A 16425-nucleotide genomic window follows, 5' to 3' on the forward strand; every position below is an offset into this window, starting at 1 on the left:
CCTTTCTGTGTTCCACTCTTTACATTCTTCCCTCCTCTCCTTAATCATTGTTCTCTGAGCCTTGGAGGAACTAGCATGAATCTGGAAATCTTATATCACACAACATATTGAAGATTAGGAACGACAGTTTCTGCCTTAAAGAAAATTCAGATTGTATTTGAGACTCTGTGTTTGTTGTGTTCTGACTTCTATTTTGTAGTCTCAGAACTAGAATGGAAGTCAAGACAGGAAAAGACATCTTAAGTGATGGGCAAGAGGGAAATGACACAGGGTGAGACAGAGGTTTTGAAATGAAATATTGGGTGTAGTGACAGAAAGGGGATGAGTGGGTAGAAGGCATGACAATTTGAGAAAATAAAACCAGACTCTTATGACAACAACAAACTGATGCCAAAGTTCTGTGTTTTGTTATAAAATTTTATTAAGTGCTCCCATTATGCTGACTATATAAATATGCAGAAACAAAAACTGACCCAAGACACATAGAAGACAGCCATGTGTGCCTGATATCAAGTTGAGGGAAAAAAGTCACAGTGGGGAATAGGAAGTGATCTTAGGAAAAATTTCATAATGCAAAGGATTAAGTGCTGCAAATATAAATATATCTCCATAGCAATTACTAATATAAAGACAGACTACCACAAAGATGTGTAATTTGCAGAATTCTTGGGGCGATAGGACAGCATTTCTCAGAACTGAGAAAAATTCAGAGAAGTCTCAAGTGTTCCTGTCACAGAGAAGGAGTTTTACTTCGAGGTAGGTGTGATCCTACTCAAGATCTACCTCAGGAAGAAGTCATGTCCAGCAGAGACAAAGGAAGAGACAGAGATAACATCTACAAACACAGAAGTGTGGAACTTTTCAATTGCACATTTATCCTACAAAGACATGGCAGTGTGGAAACACAATATTTTCTATGCATAAGGTGGAAAAGCCACTAAGTACAGTGTGGTGAATTCCTAAGAAGAAAAATGTGTACACAGATCTATGTTAATGCTTCAATTTCTACAACTGTCATCTGTTGTATGAGGACTTATAACTGTGCTGAGTACTGCCTTCTGCCCAGGTCCAATTACAGAGCCAGCTGTAGCAGGAAGATATGCAAATAAGTCTTCTTTCTACCCATAAGATCTAGGCCTGCCCTGACCCTGCAGCTCGGGAACAGGAGACCAGTCTTGGATTCCCAAATCCTCCCAGTCAGGGTTTAGTACTGAACACAGGCCACTCACCATGGACTTAGGGCTTATACTGGTTTTCTCTGTCCTTATTTTAAAAGGTAATTCGTATAGATGAGATACTGTGTTTTGTGTGTACATGAGAAAGAGAAAAAAAGTCTTGTGTGTCCGTTTTCTAACCAGAATTCTTTGTGTTTACAGGTGTCCAGTGTGAGGTGCAATTGCTGGAGTCTGGGGGAGGCTTAGTGCCGCCTGAAAAGTCCCTGAAACTCTCCTGCGCAGCCTCTGGATTCACCTTCAGTGATTATTACATGAGCTGGGTCCGCCAGACTCCAGGGAAGAGGCTGGAGTGGGTCACAAGCATTAGTAGTGGTGGTGGTAGCACCTGGTATGCCGACGCTGTGAAGGGCCGGTTCACAATCTCCAGAGACAATGCCAAGAACACTATGTACCTGGAAATGAGCAGTCTGAAGTCTGAGGACACAGCCACATATTACTGTACAAGATACACAGTGAGTGAATGTTACTGTGAGCTCAGACAAAAACAACCCTGTGGGTAACACCTGACCAGCAGGGGGCGCTGAGAGCACTTAGAGATCTTGGTCACAGATGATCCTACTCAGAGAAGCATGGAAGACTGGACTTCTGGTTTGCACTGCCTTTCCATATCACACTTAGGGATTTTCTCTACAGGTGTAGAGTGTAGTAATCCTTGAATGTCCAAATGTTTATTCAAATTTCTGTTTCAAGTTGTGTTGTGTGTGTTTGTTTATTATACTTTTTCTCCTTGTTTCCCTTTATATCTCTCTGTCTCCCTATCTCTAAGTCTCTGTCTCTCACTCTCCCTCTTTCTCTCTCTTTCTCTCTCTCAATATTTTTCTCTCTCTCATCTCCAGGTGTGTGTTTGATCTTGTGTGTGTGTGTGTGTGTGTGTGTGTGTGTGTGTGTGTGTGTGATATATGATGAATTTTTTTAAACAATCTACACCATTTTTTTGACACAAAATCTATCACTTGGCCTGGATCTCAATGCCTGGATAGTCTGGTTGTCCAGTGAGTCCCAGTTATTGTTCTATCTTCACATTCCCTATACGGTATATCTGGTTGGCTACCACACCCATTTCTCTTTTTTACTTATGTACTCTGTGTTCTGTGTTCAGAACCCACTGAATGATTCCTTTGTGGCAACAACTTGTATTTCACTGCCCCATTATATTTGTTTTTTTTTTTAAATTTACAATGTGCTTTTACACACAGGGCAAAATGATTTTATTTATTGATCAGCATCAGTTCCTGAAGAAACCAAAGAAGATTGTCAACCCTAGAAGACACAGGCAGCTCAGAAACACATGTGAGTCTAGAGAACCACGTGTCATCTGTTTATCTTCATGAGCACTACACTATCAACACAGACACATGCCCCTAATTAAAATAATGTATTTTTTAAAAAGTTCTCATTAAGAGCTGTGATTACCTCAATGGTCTAGTACTTGTGTAGTTTATATGAGATCTTGAATTAAATGGTAATATTTTAAAATATATTTATCATTTTTATTAATAAATACTGCATTTGAAGCATCACTATCCCCTGTTAAAGTTTATAACATGGTTTCTGTTATTCAAGAGAACAGTTCAATTTTTCTTTTCAAGAAAATGTCTTTACTCTCACTACTCTAAGTTTTGAATCAGGAGGTTAACAGATAGCTCTCGGACCCAGATTTGAGAGGAGATGTCCTCATGAGCAAGCATTGTTCTGCCCTCCATCCTTTGATTGAGATGCTTAACCATGACTGGAGAAAGTGGGCAGAAGTGGTTGCATAAAGCTGACATTTCTAACAACCACAGATAGATCTAAAACACAGAATAATTAGTTGCCCGTAACAAATGATTTAAGTGCCATTTACCCAAGGAAAGAATGAGATCAGCTGTTATGGAAATGGAATAAAAGGGATGCCTTTGCTGTGGAAAGGGGAATGTGGTTCTACTAATACATTATGAAAATTGTGGGTGTCACTCAGAGAATTACACAAGGTTATGGGACCCTCAAATCTCACTTCTGGATGAACAGGTAGAAGAAGCAGAGTTGGCATAGGAATTCAGTAAAGGAGAAAAGAGAGAAAAGAATGGACATAAGGGAGGGAGGGGATAGAAGGGTCAAAGGAGTGAGAGAAATAAGAGAGAGGGTAGTGGGATGAATCAATGTAATTACAGTGCATTATAAATTAGCATGGTTGTTTGTTTTTAAGTAGAATGAATGACAAAGGTCGAAAAAATTCAAATATCCCGTGATGCTAATATACATATATCCATCTATCCTTGTATGTGTGTTTTTGTGAAGATTTGTCTCTGCTGTTGTATATCTGTTTGTGTGCATGTGTTTGAGTGTCTGTGTGCTTGCTTCAGAGATGTATACTTTCTCGTCATCTATAAATAGTTTACATTACAGAAGTTACCACAGCATCATCTGATCACAGAAACCTGGTCTGAGGTCAGGTGAGAACGAGGCTGAGATTCAGGTTTTGACTTCAGGCTCAGGGCCTTCCTTATGCTTAGGAAAACTTTGAAGACCTTCCAGTTCCATTCATCCTTGTGAGCCCACTGACTTTCAAAATACAAGAGGCAGAAAACAAATCTCAGCAGCCTCTGCCTTCCTCTTTGAAATGTGTGGCAGACACTGTCACTCATATGTGCAGTCTGCTCTTATTTTCCTTTTCATTCAGGTGTGTGGTGATTAACATGAATGGTGAGATTCCATTGTGTCCTGTTGTTCAATTACACAGTATTCTTGAAAAGGTCATGGAGTCCAGACTCAGAATAGGAGTCAACAGGGAAGGGACAGTTTCGTTCTACGTCTCCTTGTCCTCTTCATTCTGTTTTCTTTGTTTGGTTTGATTCTTCCTCCGAACCACAACATTCTTGAGATCCATTCTCAGTAAATTGATCCATTACAAAATTAGTTATAAATGTTGGGCATCAAGAAAGAATTTGCCGTTCCTGGTGTATATTTTAGTAGTGCATAAATGCAGTCATCAAAAATTATTTTCTGTAGAAAAATGTGTATTTTAAATGATGAAGCTATGCTTGTAGTTCTATGGTAGAGTCTGTTCTGATCATGTGAAAGATTTTATGTTTAACATCCAAATTGTCTTAAAAATAGGAATTAAGCTCTTAGAGAAATATCATTTCTCATTTTCAGAGACTTAAATGAGCCACTCTCATGGATGGAAAAGGAATGAAAGTCCCCAGAATAGGAAGTGAGGTGTAAAGTTGTGAAGAAGGAACAAGTGTAAATGAGTTAATCTCTTGACTTCCATAGCAAGCAGTTCATCCAAGGTCTGAAACTTCCATGATACAGTTCTAAATAACTAAAAACCATAAACCCAATGTAGGGTAAGGACAATGTTTGCATGGCTTGAAAACCTAACTCTCTATACTGTGTGTGCATTGTGTATGGTTTGCACTTGTGTCTGAAGGCTAGAGATGAGAATGAGTGTGCTTATTGGTTCATTTCTATCTTATTTTTGAAACAGCATCTCACAGTGAACCTGGAGCACAAATGTGCAGATAGATTCTTGGGATGGCAAGTTTTAGAAAACCTCCAGTCACAACCCCCTCCAGTGCTGAGAATATAGGATAAACCATCACACCCAGATTCTAAACTTGAGAATCAAGCTAAGTCACTAATACTGGAAAGCAGGATTCTCACCACTAAGCCAACACTTGAGCCCTGGATACTTTAAGTATACATTGAAAAAAGAATTGTAATATGTAAAAGCAAATACATGTATTATAAAATAATTTTTTAAAAAAGAACATATATTGCCAATTATGGATTTTTAAACCATTAACTGTCTATATGAAAATGAATGACTTGAGTCCAAATCACTATATGTCTTCTAAAATAACCCTTAAAACTGACTATTATTGAAATCTGGAAATGGTGAATTGGGTAGGATCTGCAAAAGAAGAGATTATGTAAATAATTATCAGAATATATTGTATTAAAAGTTTTTCAAAGAAATAAATTCATTAATTATCAACAACAGTGCATTTAATGGTAGGGAACAGTGAAATATAGTCTTATTACATTCAATAGAGAGACAGAAGCAAAAATATCTCTTATAGCTTGGACTATATGGAAAGTCCCTGCCACCTAGATGACCTTGTTAAAAAATGAAAAAAGTGGTCTGCGGGGTCCTTGTAATTTCCAGCAGTTCCTGTCCATGTGCTGAGGAGAATCATCCAGACCGGTGAATGAGTGCCATTCCTGGGTAAGGTGGACAGTCTGGGAAAGGAGCACAGGGCCCCTCCAGCTCCTGCTGCAGGGGCTTCTTTGTTCCACACGATCCTGCCTCCCCAAAGCCTGTCCCATTGTCTGCGAGGTCCTTGGCCCAGGAACAGTTACTGCTCCTGCACTGAGGAGATCCACTCAGTCACAGCAAAGAATGGTCCAAGACGCCAAGACTCTCCTGGCTGCCTTTGAAGGAAGAGATGGGTGGGCAAAATGCACGAATTCCTCCAACAACCTAAGAGGCAACATGATATCACCAGAGTCCAGGGATCACGAAACAAGAAGACTTGAACATCCTTTTCCAAAAGAAGTAGAAGAAATCATTTTTAAGCATAACATAAAAATAATAGAGGACCTTAAACAGGATGTGAAAAACTGCTTTAAATAAACAGAGTAGACAAATAAAAAGCTAGAAGAAATGAACAAATCTTTCAAAGATACCCAAGAAAACCAAGAAAAAAGCAATCAAACAGGTAATGGAAACAGTTCAAGACTTGAAAAATGCAATGGTGGTAATGAAGAAAACATAAACCAAGAGAAGGCTGGATATAAAAAATATGGGTAAATGAACAATAACTACAGAGAAAAATATAACCAACCAACAAAATGCAAGAGATAGAAGAAAGAATCTAAGATGCTAAAGATATATAGAGGAAATAAACTCATTGATTAAAGAAACTAACAAATCCAACAAATTCTTAACATAAAACATCCAGGATATTTGGGACACCATGAAAAGACCAAACCTAAGAATAATAGAGGTAGAAGAAGGAGGAAAATTACAGCTCAAAGGCCCAGAAAATAAATTCAACAAAATTATAGAAGAAAACTTTCCCAACCTAAAGAAGAATATTCCTATGAAGGTACAAGAAGCATACAGAACACCAAATAGATTTAATCAAAAAAATCCCCTCGTCATATAAAAATCAAAACAAAAAAACATACAGAATAAAGAAAGAATGTTAAGAGCTGCAAAGCAAAAATGTCAAGTAACATATAAAGGGAAACCTTTCAGAATTATACCTGACTTCTCAATGGAAACCATGAAAGCCAGAAGGTCTTAGATAGATGTGCTGCAGACACTATGAGACCATGGATGCAAGTCCAGACTATTATACCCAGCAAAATTTGCTTCACTATTGATGGAGAAAACAAGGTATTCCAGGACAAAAACAGTTTTAAACAGTATGTAGCCACAAACACAGCCTTACAGAAAATACTAGAAGGAAAACCACAAACGAAGGAATCCAACAACACCCATAATAACACAGGCATCTGAAAAACCTCCACAAGCACAACTCAAAGAAGGGAAGCACACAAACACTACCACCACAAAAAAAGGAGTTAACATCCACTAGTCATTAATATCACTTAATATGAATGGACTCAGTTCACCTATAAAAAGTCACAGGTCAAGAGAATGGATACAAAAACAGGATCCAACACTCTGCAGTTTACAAGAAACACACCTTAACCTCAAAGGCAGACACTAACATGGGTAAAGGGTTGGGAAAAGGTTTTCCAATCAAATGGACCAAAAAAAACAAACCAAATAGGTGTGGCTATACTAATATCAAACTAAAATCAATCAAAAGCGATAGAAAAGGACACTTTATACTCATAACAGGAAAAATTCATCAGGAGGAAGTCTCAATCCTGAATAACAATGCCCCTAATATAAAAGCACCCACATATGTCAAAAAAAATTACTAGAACTCTAATAGTAGGAGATTTCAATACTCCTCTCTCACCAATGGATAGGTCAACCAGACAGAAACTTAACAGACAAATAAGAAAACTAACAGATATAATCAAATAAATGGACTTAACAGACATCTATAGAACATTTCACCCAAACAGAAAAAAATATATCTTCTTCTCAACATGTCATGGAACCTTCGTAAAAATTCATCAGGGGGCGATGAGAGCACACAGATATCTGAGTCATGGAAGAGCCTGTTCAGAGAGGCATAAAGGGTTGGACTCTGTTTCTGGGCTGCTTCGTCATATCATATTCCGTGATTATTTTTACAGGTGAAGTGTGTAGTAATCCTTAAAGTGTTCAAATGTTTATTCAAATTTGTTTTCCTATGCTATGTGTTATGAATTTTTTATAATATTTCTCTTTCTTCCTTCCTCTCTCTCTGTCCCTCTATCTCATTTCCTCTCAATCTTTATGTGTTTATATGTATGTGTTAATGTGTATTTCTGTCCATGTTGACATAAGATTTTTCTAACAACCTACACCTTATTTTTGAAGTAAAAATTCATTACTGGATCTGGATATCACTAACTGTCTAGAATGATTGGCCAGTGTTCCACGTTGATGACACTGTCTCAACTTTCCAGAGGTAGGGCTATTTGTTGCCTGTCACACCTAGCTTCTTGCTTTTATAAACAACTAGGAATATAGATCTCACTCAGGGATTCTTGTATGGTGAGAACTGGAATCACAGAGCAATCACATTGTCTTTTTAAGGGTAACTATTTATAATATATGATACACTCTGATCTGACACAATGCAAAGCATCAAATATGGAAGAAGTGATCCTGTGTGGGGAACAGGATCAATTTCTCAAAAATCAAAAGGGACTGGAAATTGTGGAGCCCTTGACTCTGGAAAGTCTCAGGATTCACCATGGTGAGTGCACTGGGAATCAAGGTAGTGCCAATAAGAGAATCAGGCAGAGTTACAGATCCAAGAACCCTAGTGCCCTTCACTCTCACCATCATCCTCACAAAACAATGTACTCATCAGACACAGGTGTGGAATGGGTAATAAAATGTGTGTGAGGCTCCATATTTGAGACTGTGACAGCAACAAATCCAGTGAAACCTCACTGAGCTTCAGTTGGTGACAGGCAGCTCCTAATTCACTCAATAATTTACATGACTTTGTTTTCTTCTTTAATACTTAATTGTTTTGCTTTTATCCATATAGTTACATTGCAATTAATAGGCCTAAGAAATTTTCATGTAACATGCTCACCCATTTTCTTTCCTCCAGAATACTTCCTTTGGCTTATTTACACTGCCTCCCCAACAATCATGATGTGAACTCCCTGTATGAAAATCAAGATGAGGTTCTTTATCTAAAGCTCAAGTATACTCGCATTTGGATCCTAAAAGAGCCTGGAAAAATTGATAATTGTTCTACCACTGGAGCATTGGGATCCTATGGATGGTGTCACTATGAGAGTACAGATAAGTGTTGGAAACCAGAAAATGTTAATTTTTTTTCACTGAAAATGTGTTTAAACCTGAAAACGAATCTAGGCATTCTCTGATTGTCATGAAATTCTCTCACCTGTGATGATGTCATTACCATGACTGGGATGGTCTTGTGCCCTGTGATCTCTGGAAAAAACATGAAAGGGAAGAGGATATGATGTGGTATTTCCCTCTGTATGCTGTGAATACAATTGGTCACTAAAGGCCTGCTTTGGAATTATAGTAAGCAGGACTCAGCTAGTCTGGGAAAACTATGTTGAATGCTGCAATAAAGGAGGAGGAGTCAGGGAGAAGCCATATAGCCCTGGAGAGACAGATGCTAGGAACATTACCCAGTAAGCCCCAACCATGTCGCAACACACAGATTAATAGAAATGGGTTAAATTAACACTTAGGTGTTATGCAATAACAAGCTAGAACTAATGGTTCAAGCAGTGATTTAAATAATATAGTTTCCGTGTGATTATTTGGGGGCTGAGCCACCAGGAACCAACAAGTATACTCCTTGTTACAGTTTTGGGTATTGATAAGTTCAGCCATTTGGCAGAGCATCTGAAAGTTGTAGACAGCAAATAAGACTGCTTCTACAAAGCATTTTCTTCTCTTCCCTGTCCTTGCAGAATCATTTCATATACTTGTGTGAGGACTTTGTTCCTGACTAACAAGCAGTTGATACTTTTAACATCATGGCCACAACAGCACACAGACACTGCATGACTAGTGAGTGACTCCATAACTAGAAATGTGACCCAGCTGGCTAATGCCTGAGACTGGCCTTGTTGTTATTGTCTCTTATTTCCAAGAGACCTTGTTTAATGCTTCCTAAAATCTTTGTTAATGGATATGTTCTAAGATCCACAGATTACAGTTCTTGTACTGCCTGTATGATCATAAAGCAGATTGACATCTTAAAAGTGAGGAGAACGAGGGAGCTCAGAGCATTGGATAGAAGATTGCTACTTGAAAGTAAATGAAGGGGAGTTAAATATTGCGAAATTCCCCTTTCCACGAGTGATCAAAAATAGGGCAGAGTTGGCCATAAGTCCCAGATTCTCATCACAGACCTTATTGCTTTTCTTGTCTCTGTTCCCTCTCTGCTAAATTGTGGATGAAATGGGTCCTGAATGTGTGTTTGTCACAAAGGTTTACCTGATTTACTTCCTAGGGGTCTTCTCAGTTGCCTCTGGCCCACTTTTCATACTGACCCATTTGTACATAGAGGAATCATTAACATATTTTCATGTCTCAACGGCTGTAAAATATACATTTCACCTAAATAACTAGTCCAAGAATTTATATCAAAGGCTACAGATCTTTGACTTGATGTTGAATTCCCCTTTGTATGCTGTGAATATATTTTATTGTCATTGGTTAATAAAGAAGCTGTTTTGCCCTGTGACATAGCAGAATAGAGCTAGGCAGGAAAATTAAACTGAATGCAAGGAAAAATAAGGCAGAGTTTGAAAAATGCCACATAGTTGCTGAAGGAGAAAGATGCTGGAACCTTTCCAATAAGCCACAACCTTGTGACAATACACAGATTAACAGAAATGGGACATACAAATGCATTCAGGATGCAGTACACTCTTCTGTCTGTAATGCATGAATGTGGACTCACTTAATGTTTTGCATCCAAGGATACCACATGGAGACTCACAATATTTTCTACCAGGGATTGGAAATCCAGACAGGAACAGAAAACATGTCCTGAGTCAGCTCCTGTATTCTATAACAAACAATTCAGCCTAGGTCTAAAACACTCATAACATGATTCAAAATAGCTATAAACTGTGAGTTCAACACAGGGAAAAAGAAATGTTTCAAAGAATGGAAATTCTAATTACTAAGATTGTATGTGCACATACATGTGTTTGCATATGCATGTGGATGCCACAAATAGGTTTTGAGTGTCTTTCTCAATTGATTTCTGCCTTATTTTTAAGACAGGGTTTCACACTGATCCTGAAGCATACTACTCAGATAGTATGGTGGGATGGCAAGTTTCTATGGTGTCTCATGTCACTACCTCCCCAATGTTGGTAATACAGAGTAAATTATCACACCCAGCTTCATTTTTAAGTACTGAGAATCAAAGTGAGATACTCATACCTTACCCCTGAGCCATTTCTTCTATTGCAAATTTTATCACTACACATTGTATACATTAATAAAAATATGCCACTGATAAAAAATGTACATTATATATGTTTAAAATAACTTTAGTCAGGGACATAACTACTTAAATTATATTGCTTTTGGTACATTAAAATACATAATATCTCATTATATACAACATACTCTATTTCCCAAAAGTTTATAATGATGGTTACTTTTAAGAATTATGGATTCTATTTGATAATTCTGTATTTCTACTTATTTCCATGCAGATATTACATATTAAGTAAGCATTTTAAAGCCCACCTGAAATATACAATTATATACTTTCTAGATATCAATATTCAAAATGAGAACAAAAATATGGGTAAAGATATTTGATCAAGTAGTGTTTTAAAACACATATTCAGAATTCTAGATGGAGATAATTGACTTAGATGGGGATATGTTGGCATAATGGGGATTTCATTAGTTAGAAGGGGACTTTCAGTGTACCACATACTACTCCATGTAAATGTGATTGTACCTCTGGTATCCAAAGAATATATTGAAGTTCTGATTGTGCTACAAGACTGAATTTCACTTTAAGACATAAGAGTTACCATCAGGGAACCAGAAGCTCAATTGTTTTGAGCGCTAATGACTGCAAAACGAAGGATGGCCTTGGAGTCACCAGAGACAGGTTGGTTAAAAAGAGGGTCCAGTCATGTCAGACACTAGACAAACCATACATTTAGGTCATGTACTGGGTAGGAATAAAATTAAATGATTTTCATTGATTTATTGATTGTTTATTCATTTTACATTCCAAACACAGTTCTTTCTCTCTCACACCTTTACCTTCCCCCTATTCACTCCTCTCTTCCAAAGGGTAAGGTTTCCAATAGGGAGTCAACAAAGACTGTAAGATTAAGTGACCAAACCCCTTTTCCTACATCAAGGCTGAGTGAGTCATCCCATCATAGGGAATGGGTTACAAAAAATTATGTTATCTGCCAGGGATAGATTCTATTTCTACTGCCTGGGGATCATCAAATAGACCAAGATACACACTATCTTCCACATAAAGAGGGCCAATTTTGTTCCACTCAGGCTCCCCACTATCTGTCTAGAGTTCATGAATTCCTAAAAGATTGAATCAACTGTTTCTGTAGAATTCCTCACCATGACATTGAACCCCCCACCACACACACAGTCATATAATCCCTCTTCCATCTATTTGACTGGATTCCAGGAGCTTGTCTTGGTTCGTGGCTGTGGATTTCTGCATCTTGTCTGGTCAATCTTCTGTATATATGTTGCATTCATTGGTTAATAAAGAAAACTGTTTTGGCAAGGATCTTGGAAGAATAGAGCTAGACAGGAAAACTGAACTGAATGGTATTAGAGGTCCTTCTATCCATGTGTTGTTTTTATTGATTAATGAATAAAGGAAATGCTTTGGGCCTATCGCAGAGCTATTGAGGAACAGAGATAGGTGGGGAGAAACTAAATGGAATGCTGTGAGAAGGAAGGCAGAGAGCAGAAAGCCATGGAGCTGCTGGAGACAGACTTACTAAATCTTTTCTGTTATGACACCACCACATGGTGATGCACAGTTTACTAGAAATGGGCTAAATTAATATGTAAGTGTTAGCCATTAAGAAGTTAGAGCTAATGGGACAAGAAGTGATTTAATTAATACAGTTTTTGTGTGATTATTTTGGGTCCAAGCTAGCCAGAAAGATGGGAACAAACAAGCAGCCTCCTTTCAACAACTGAATGCTGGAAGGAAGAAGGTAGAGTCAACAAGAAGCCATGTATCAGACCACATGAGACAGTTGCCTCCACTGGAGCACACTGAAAATTTGCCAGTAGGCCACAGGTCTCATGGTAAAATATATAATCATAGAAATTGGTTAATTTAAGATGTAAGAGCTAGATACAAATACACTTAATGTATAGGCCAAACATTATTGAAAATAATATAGTTTCTGAGTGATTATTTTAAGTCTAGGCAGTCAGAAAATGAACTATTATCCTCTGTCAACATGCATCTATTTTAGTCACTAACTGGATGAAGGCTGTATGATCACAGATGTTGTATTCATCAATCAGATTACAGAAGAAGGATGAGTTGGGCACTCTCTTCACTGTGGCTGATAGTCTTAGCCAGAGTATTTTATGTATTTTTGGGAATTTTCCTAGCACCAGGTTTCTCCCTATCCCCATAATGTCTCCCTCTACCAAGATATTTCATTTATTGTTCTTCTACTCAGACCCTTCCCCAACTCAACCATTCCATTCCCTATTGTCTTCATCCCCATCACCTTCCTGCTATCACTGCTCTCATCTCCCATTTACCCGTGCTATCTCATCTAATCCCATTTTCCAGGGCAATCCATGCATCTCATAGCACAGAAACTGAGAACAACAATCAATAAATGGGATCTCCTGAAATGATAAAGCTTCTATAAGGCAAATAACATGGTAAATAAGACAAAAACAGCCTTTAGAATGGAAAATGATTTTTGACAACCCCACATCTGACAGTGTTGATCAACATCATATACAACGAAATCAAGAAGCTAGAAATCAAATACTAAATAATCCTATTTAAAAATGGACTCCCGATCTAAAAAGAGTACTCTCAACAGAAGAATTTGAAAGGAATCAAAGACATTTAAGGAATTGTTCAGCATCCTTAATCATCAGGAAAATGCAAATAAATTCTCTGTGAGATACCATCTGATACCAGGTAAAATGACTAATTTCAAAAATACTAATGATAGCTTATGTTGAAAAGGATATGGAGTAAGGAATCTTGCCTCCATTGCTGGTTGAAGTGTAAACTTAACCAGCAACCTTGGAAATCAGTATGGTAATTTATCAGAAAAGATAGATCAATCAACCTGAAGACCCAGGTATACCACTCTTGGGAACACATCCAAAGGATGCTCAATCATACCACAAGGACACTTCTTCAGCAATGTTCATGTCAGCATTATTCAAAATAGCTAAAATCTGGAAACTACCTAGATGTCCCTCCACCAAGGAATGAATAATGTAAATGTGGTATATTTATGCTATGGAGGATTACTGAGTAAAAAAAAATGACAATATAAAATTTGCGGGCAATAACATGGAACTTAAAAAAAAAAGTAATACTGAATTAAGTAACCCAGACTCAGACAAATATGGTATTCATTCACTCATACGTGGATATTATATATAAAGCATAGGATAATCACTACAATCCACAATTATAGTAGTTTTTATTCCGTACCTGTCACGATCATTGTACCTAAGCAACATGGGAAGGAAAAGATTTATATCATCTTAAATCTTACAGTCGATCATGTAGATATATCAGCACATGAAGTCAGAGCAGGAACTTGGAGGTGGAAACTGAATTGAAAACCATAAAGAACCCTGTTTATCAGCCTGCACTCCCTGGTTGTTCACCATGCTTTTTTATATAAACCAGGAAAAATTTGACATGGATGGCACCACCCCATCCATCTATGTAGACCCTCCCCCATCAATCATTACTGAAGGAAATGATCCCACAGTCATTCTTCCAGAACAACCTGATGGAGGAAATTTTTCCAAATGAAGTCCCTTATTCCCTAATGACTGTAATTTGTATTATGTTTATGGAATTCTAACCACACCACAAACGTACAAACTTGTACTACCATTATAACATGACCCATTAAGTGAGTCTCCATGTGTCCACCAGACATAAGTAAGCAAATAACTGATAAAAGACTTATGGATAAGAATTTACCTATCAAATATAAAATAATTATATGTAATAGGTAGACTTACCATGAATTCTTAACCTTTACAAATAATTTGAGAATGTGAATAGGTTGAGTCACATGAGGTAGGAACCAAATAAGTCTTTGGGTATCCTCTCAGATAAATACTTGAAATCACATGTAATAATATTATTGAGCTTCTTCTTTACAAGTTATCTTCTAGACAAGTTCTGAGAATAAGAATGATTTCACTGACACCAAGTGAATACACTTTAAGTTGTTTCTTAAAGTAGGGTTACTAATAACTAAGAGGCCCATATCCATACTGAGTTCAGTGCTGCAATTTACAGAGCTTTACAAATGCATTTAGGTTATGATACACTGTTCTGCCTGCACTGTGTAAATGTGGACTCACTTAGCGTAAACACTCCTATGTTTTGCTTGCCAGGACTACACAGTGTGATTCACACTAATTCACATGTGTCAGGGTTTGGAACTACAGACAATACCAAGAAAATGTTCCTGATTTCCCATATTCAAATCCACTAAGAAACATAAGACAAATCTCATTCACCTGAGAAAGTGGAAACCAAGTCCTGTGCTTTCTTTTATCCCCACAGGAGCGTGTGCCAATGCAAAGCAGCCCTCAGGCTCACTATAAAAGCCCAGGGCTATCTGAAAGGCCCCATCTCCTTCTCACTAGAGCTTCCAGCAAAGCATGGCTGTCCTGGTGCTGCTCCTCTGCCTGGTGACATTTCCAAGTTGTAAGTGTTTCAGAGTTTCAGGAGAAGGACCCAGGCATGTCATTTATGGAATGTATGTCTGATCATGATGTTGCTTGTCTCCAGGTGTCATTTCCCAGGTACAGCTGAAGGAGACAGGACCTGGGCTGGTGCAGCCCTCACAGACCCTGTCTCTCACCTGCACTGTCTCTGGATTATCACTAACCAGCTATCATATACACTGGATTCGCCAGCCTCCAGGAAAGGGTCTGGAGTGGATGGGAAGAATATGGAGTAATGGGAACACAAAGTACATTTCAGCTCTCCAATCTCGAATCACCATCAGCAGGGACAGCTCCAAGCGTGAAGTATTCTTAAAATTGAACAGTGTGCACACTGAAGACACAGCCATATAGTACTGTGCCAGAGACACAGTGTGGAAACTCCAGTTTGAGCCTACACAAAAATACCTGCTTATAGAGACATCTGGGACCAGCAAAGGACACTAAGAAGCAACAGGGACTCCTGAAAATCAAAAGTAAGGTTCACTTCAGAGCCTAAGAAATTCAGAAATATGCTTCATGACCATGAGTTTTAATACCAGAACCTATGGTTTTGGCATATTCTGAGACCACTCTCATTTGTCATATTATATTCTACGTTCTATGTGTACATACATTAGATCAATTTTTTTCTATATACCCTCTATATTTTCCAGTTGCTTCTGATTACCATAAAGAATGGCAGGCAATTTAATATATTTTGTGTTGTGGTTTGTTTGTGTATGTGTATTTGTGTGTGTGTGTGACAATTAAGATTTCAAAAGGAGTCTGAAATTGTGACACGTGTTGACTTAAACTTCAATATAAATCTGAAGATTTTGAATATTTTGCAATATATTCTCTTTGTTTTTGAATGTGATTGAGAAACTGCAGCTTCTCTGTCAAACTCACTTTCAAAGGGTAGATTTAAAAATGAAATATACCATATTTTCTTCTTCTAAACCAAGAAAACTTAAAAGAGTACATTTGGTTATCATTTGTGAAAAGTTCTAATTTTAAACATTTGCACCTTGTTAAAAATTAGTATGCACCTTAATTATCAAGGAATTATTCCTCTGTAGGTAAATTTGCATGCTCTCAATGTAC

At 37.7% G+C, this 16425-nt stretch overlaps 1 gene segment (V, D, J or C); it reads left to right on the forward strand.

The window, feature by feature from the left end:
* The first annotated feature begins 1167 nt into the window (after window positions 1–1167).
* LOC148120400 (Ig heavy chain V region 6.96-like) lies at window positions 1168–1735 on the forward strand. The segment is given in 2 exon segments: window positions 1168–1276; window positions 1377–1735. Coding segments are annotated over 2 exon segments (405 nt in total).
* Window positions 1736–16425: the final 14690 nt, after the last annotated feature.

The sequence above is a fragment of the Myodes glareolus genome, chromosome 11 (genome assembly GCF_982192425.1).
Source record: "Myodes glareolus chromosome 11, mMyoGla1.1, whole genome shotgun sequence".
NCBI lineage: Eukaryota > Metazoa > Chordata > Mammalia > Rodentia > Cricetidae > Myodes > Myodes glareolus.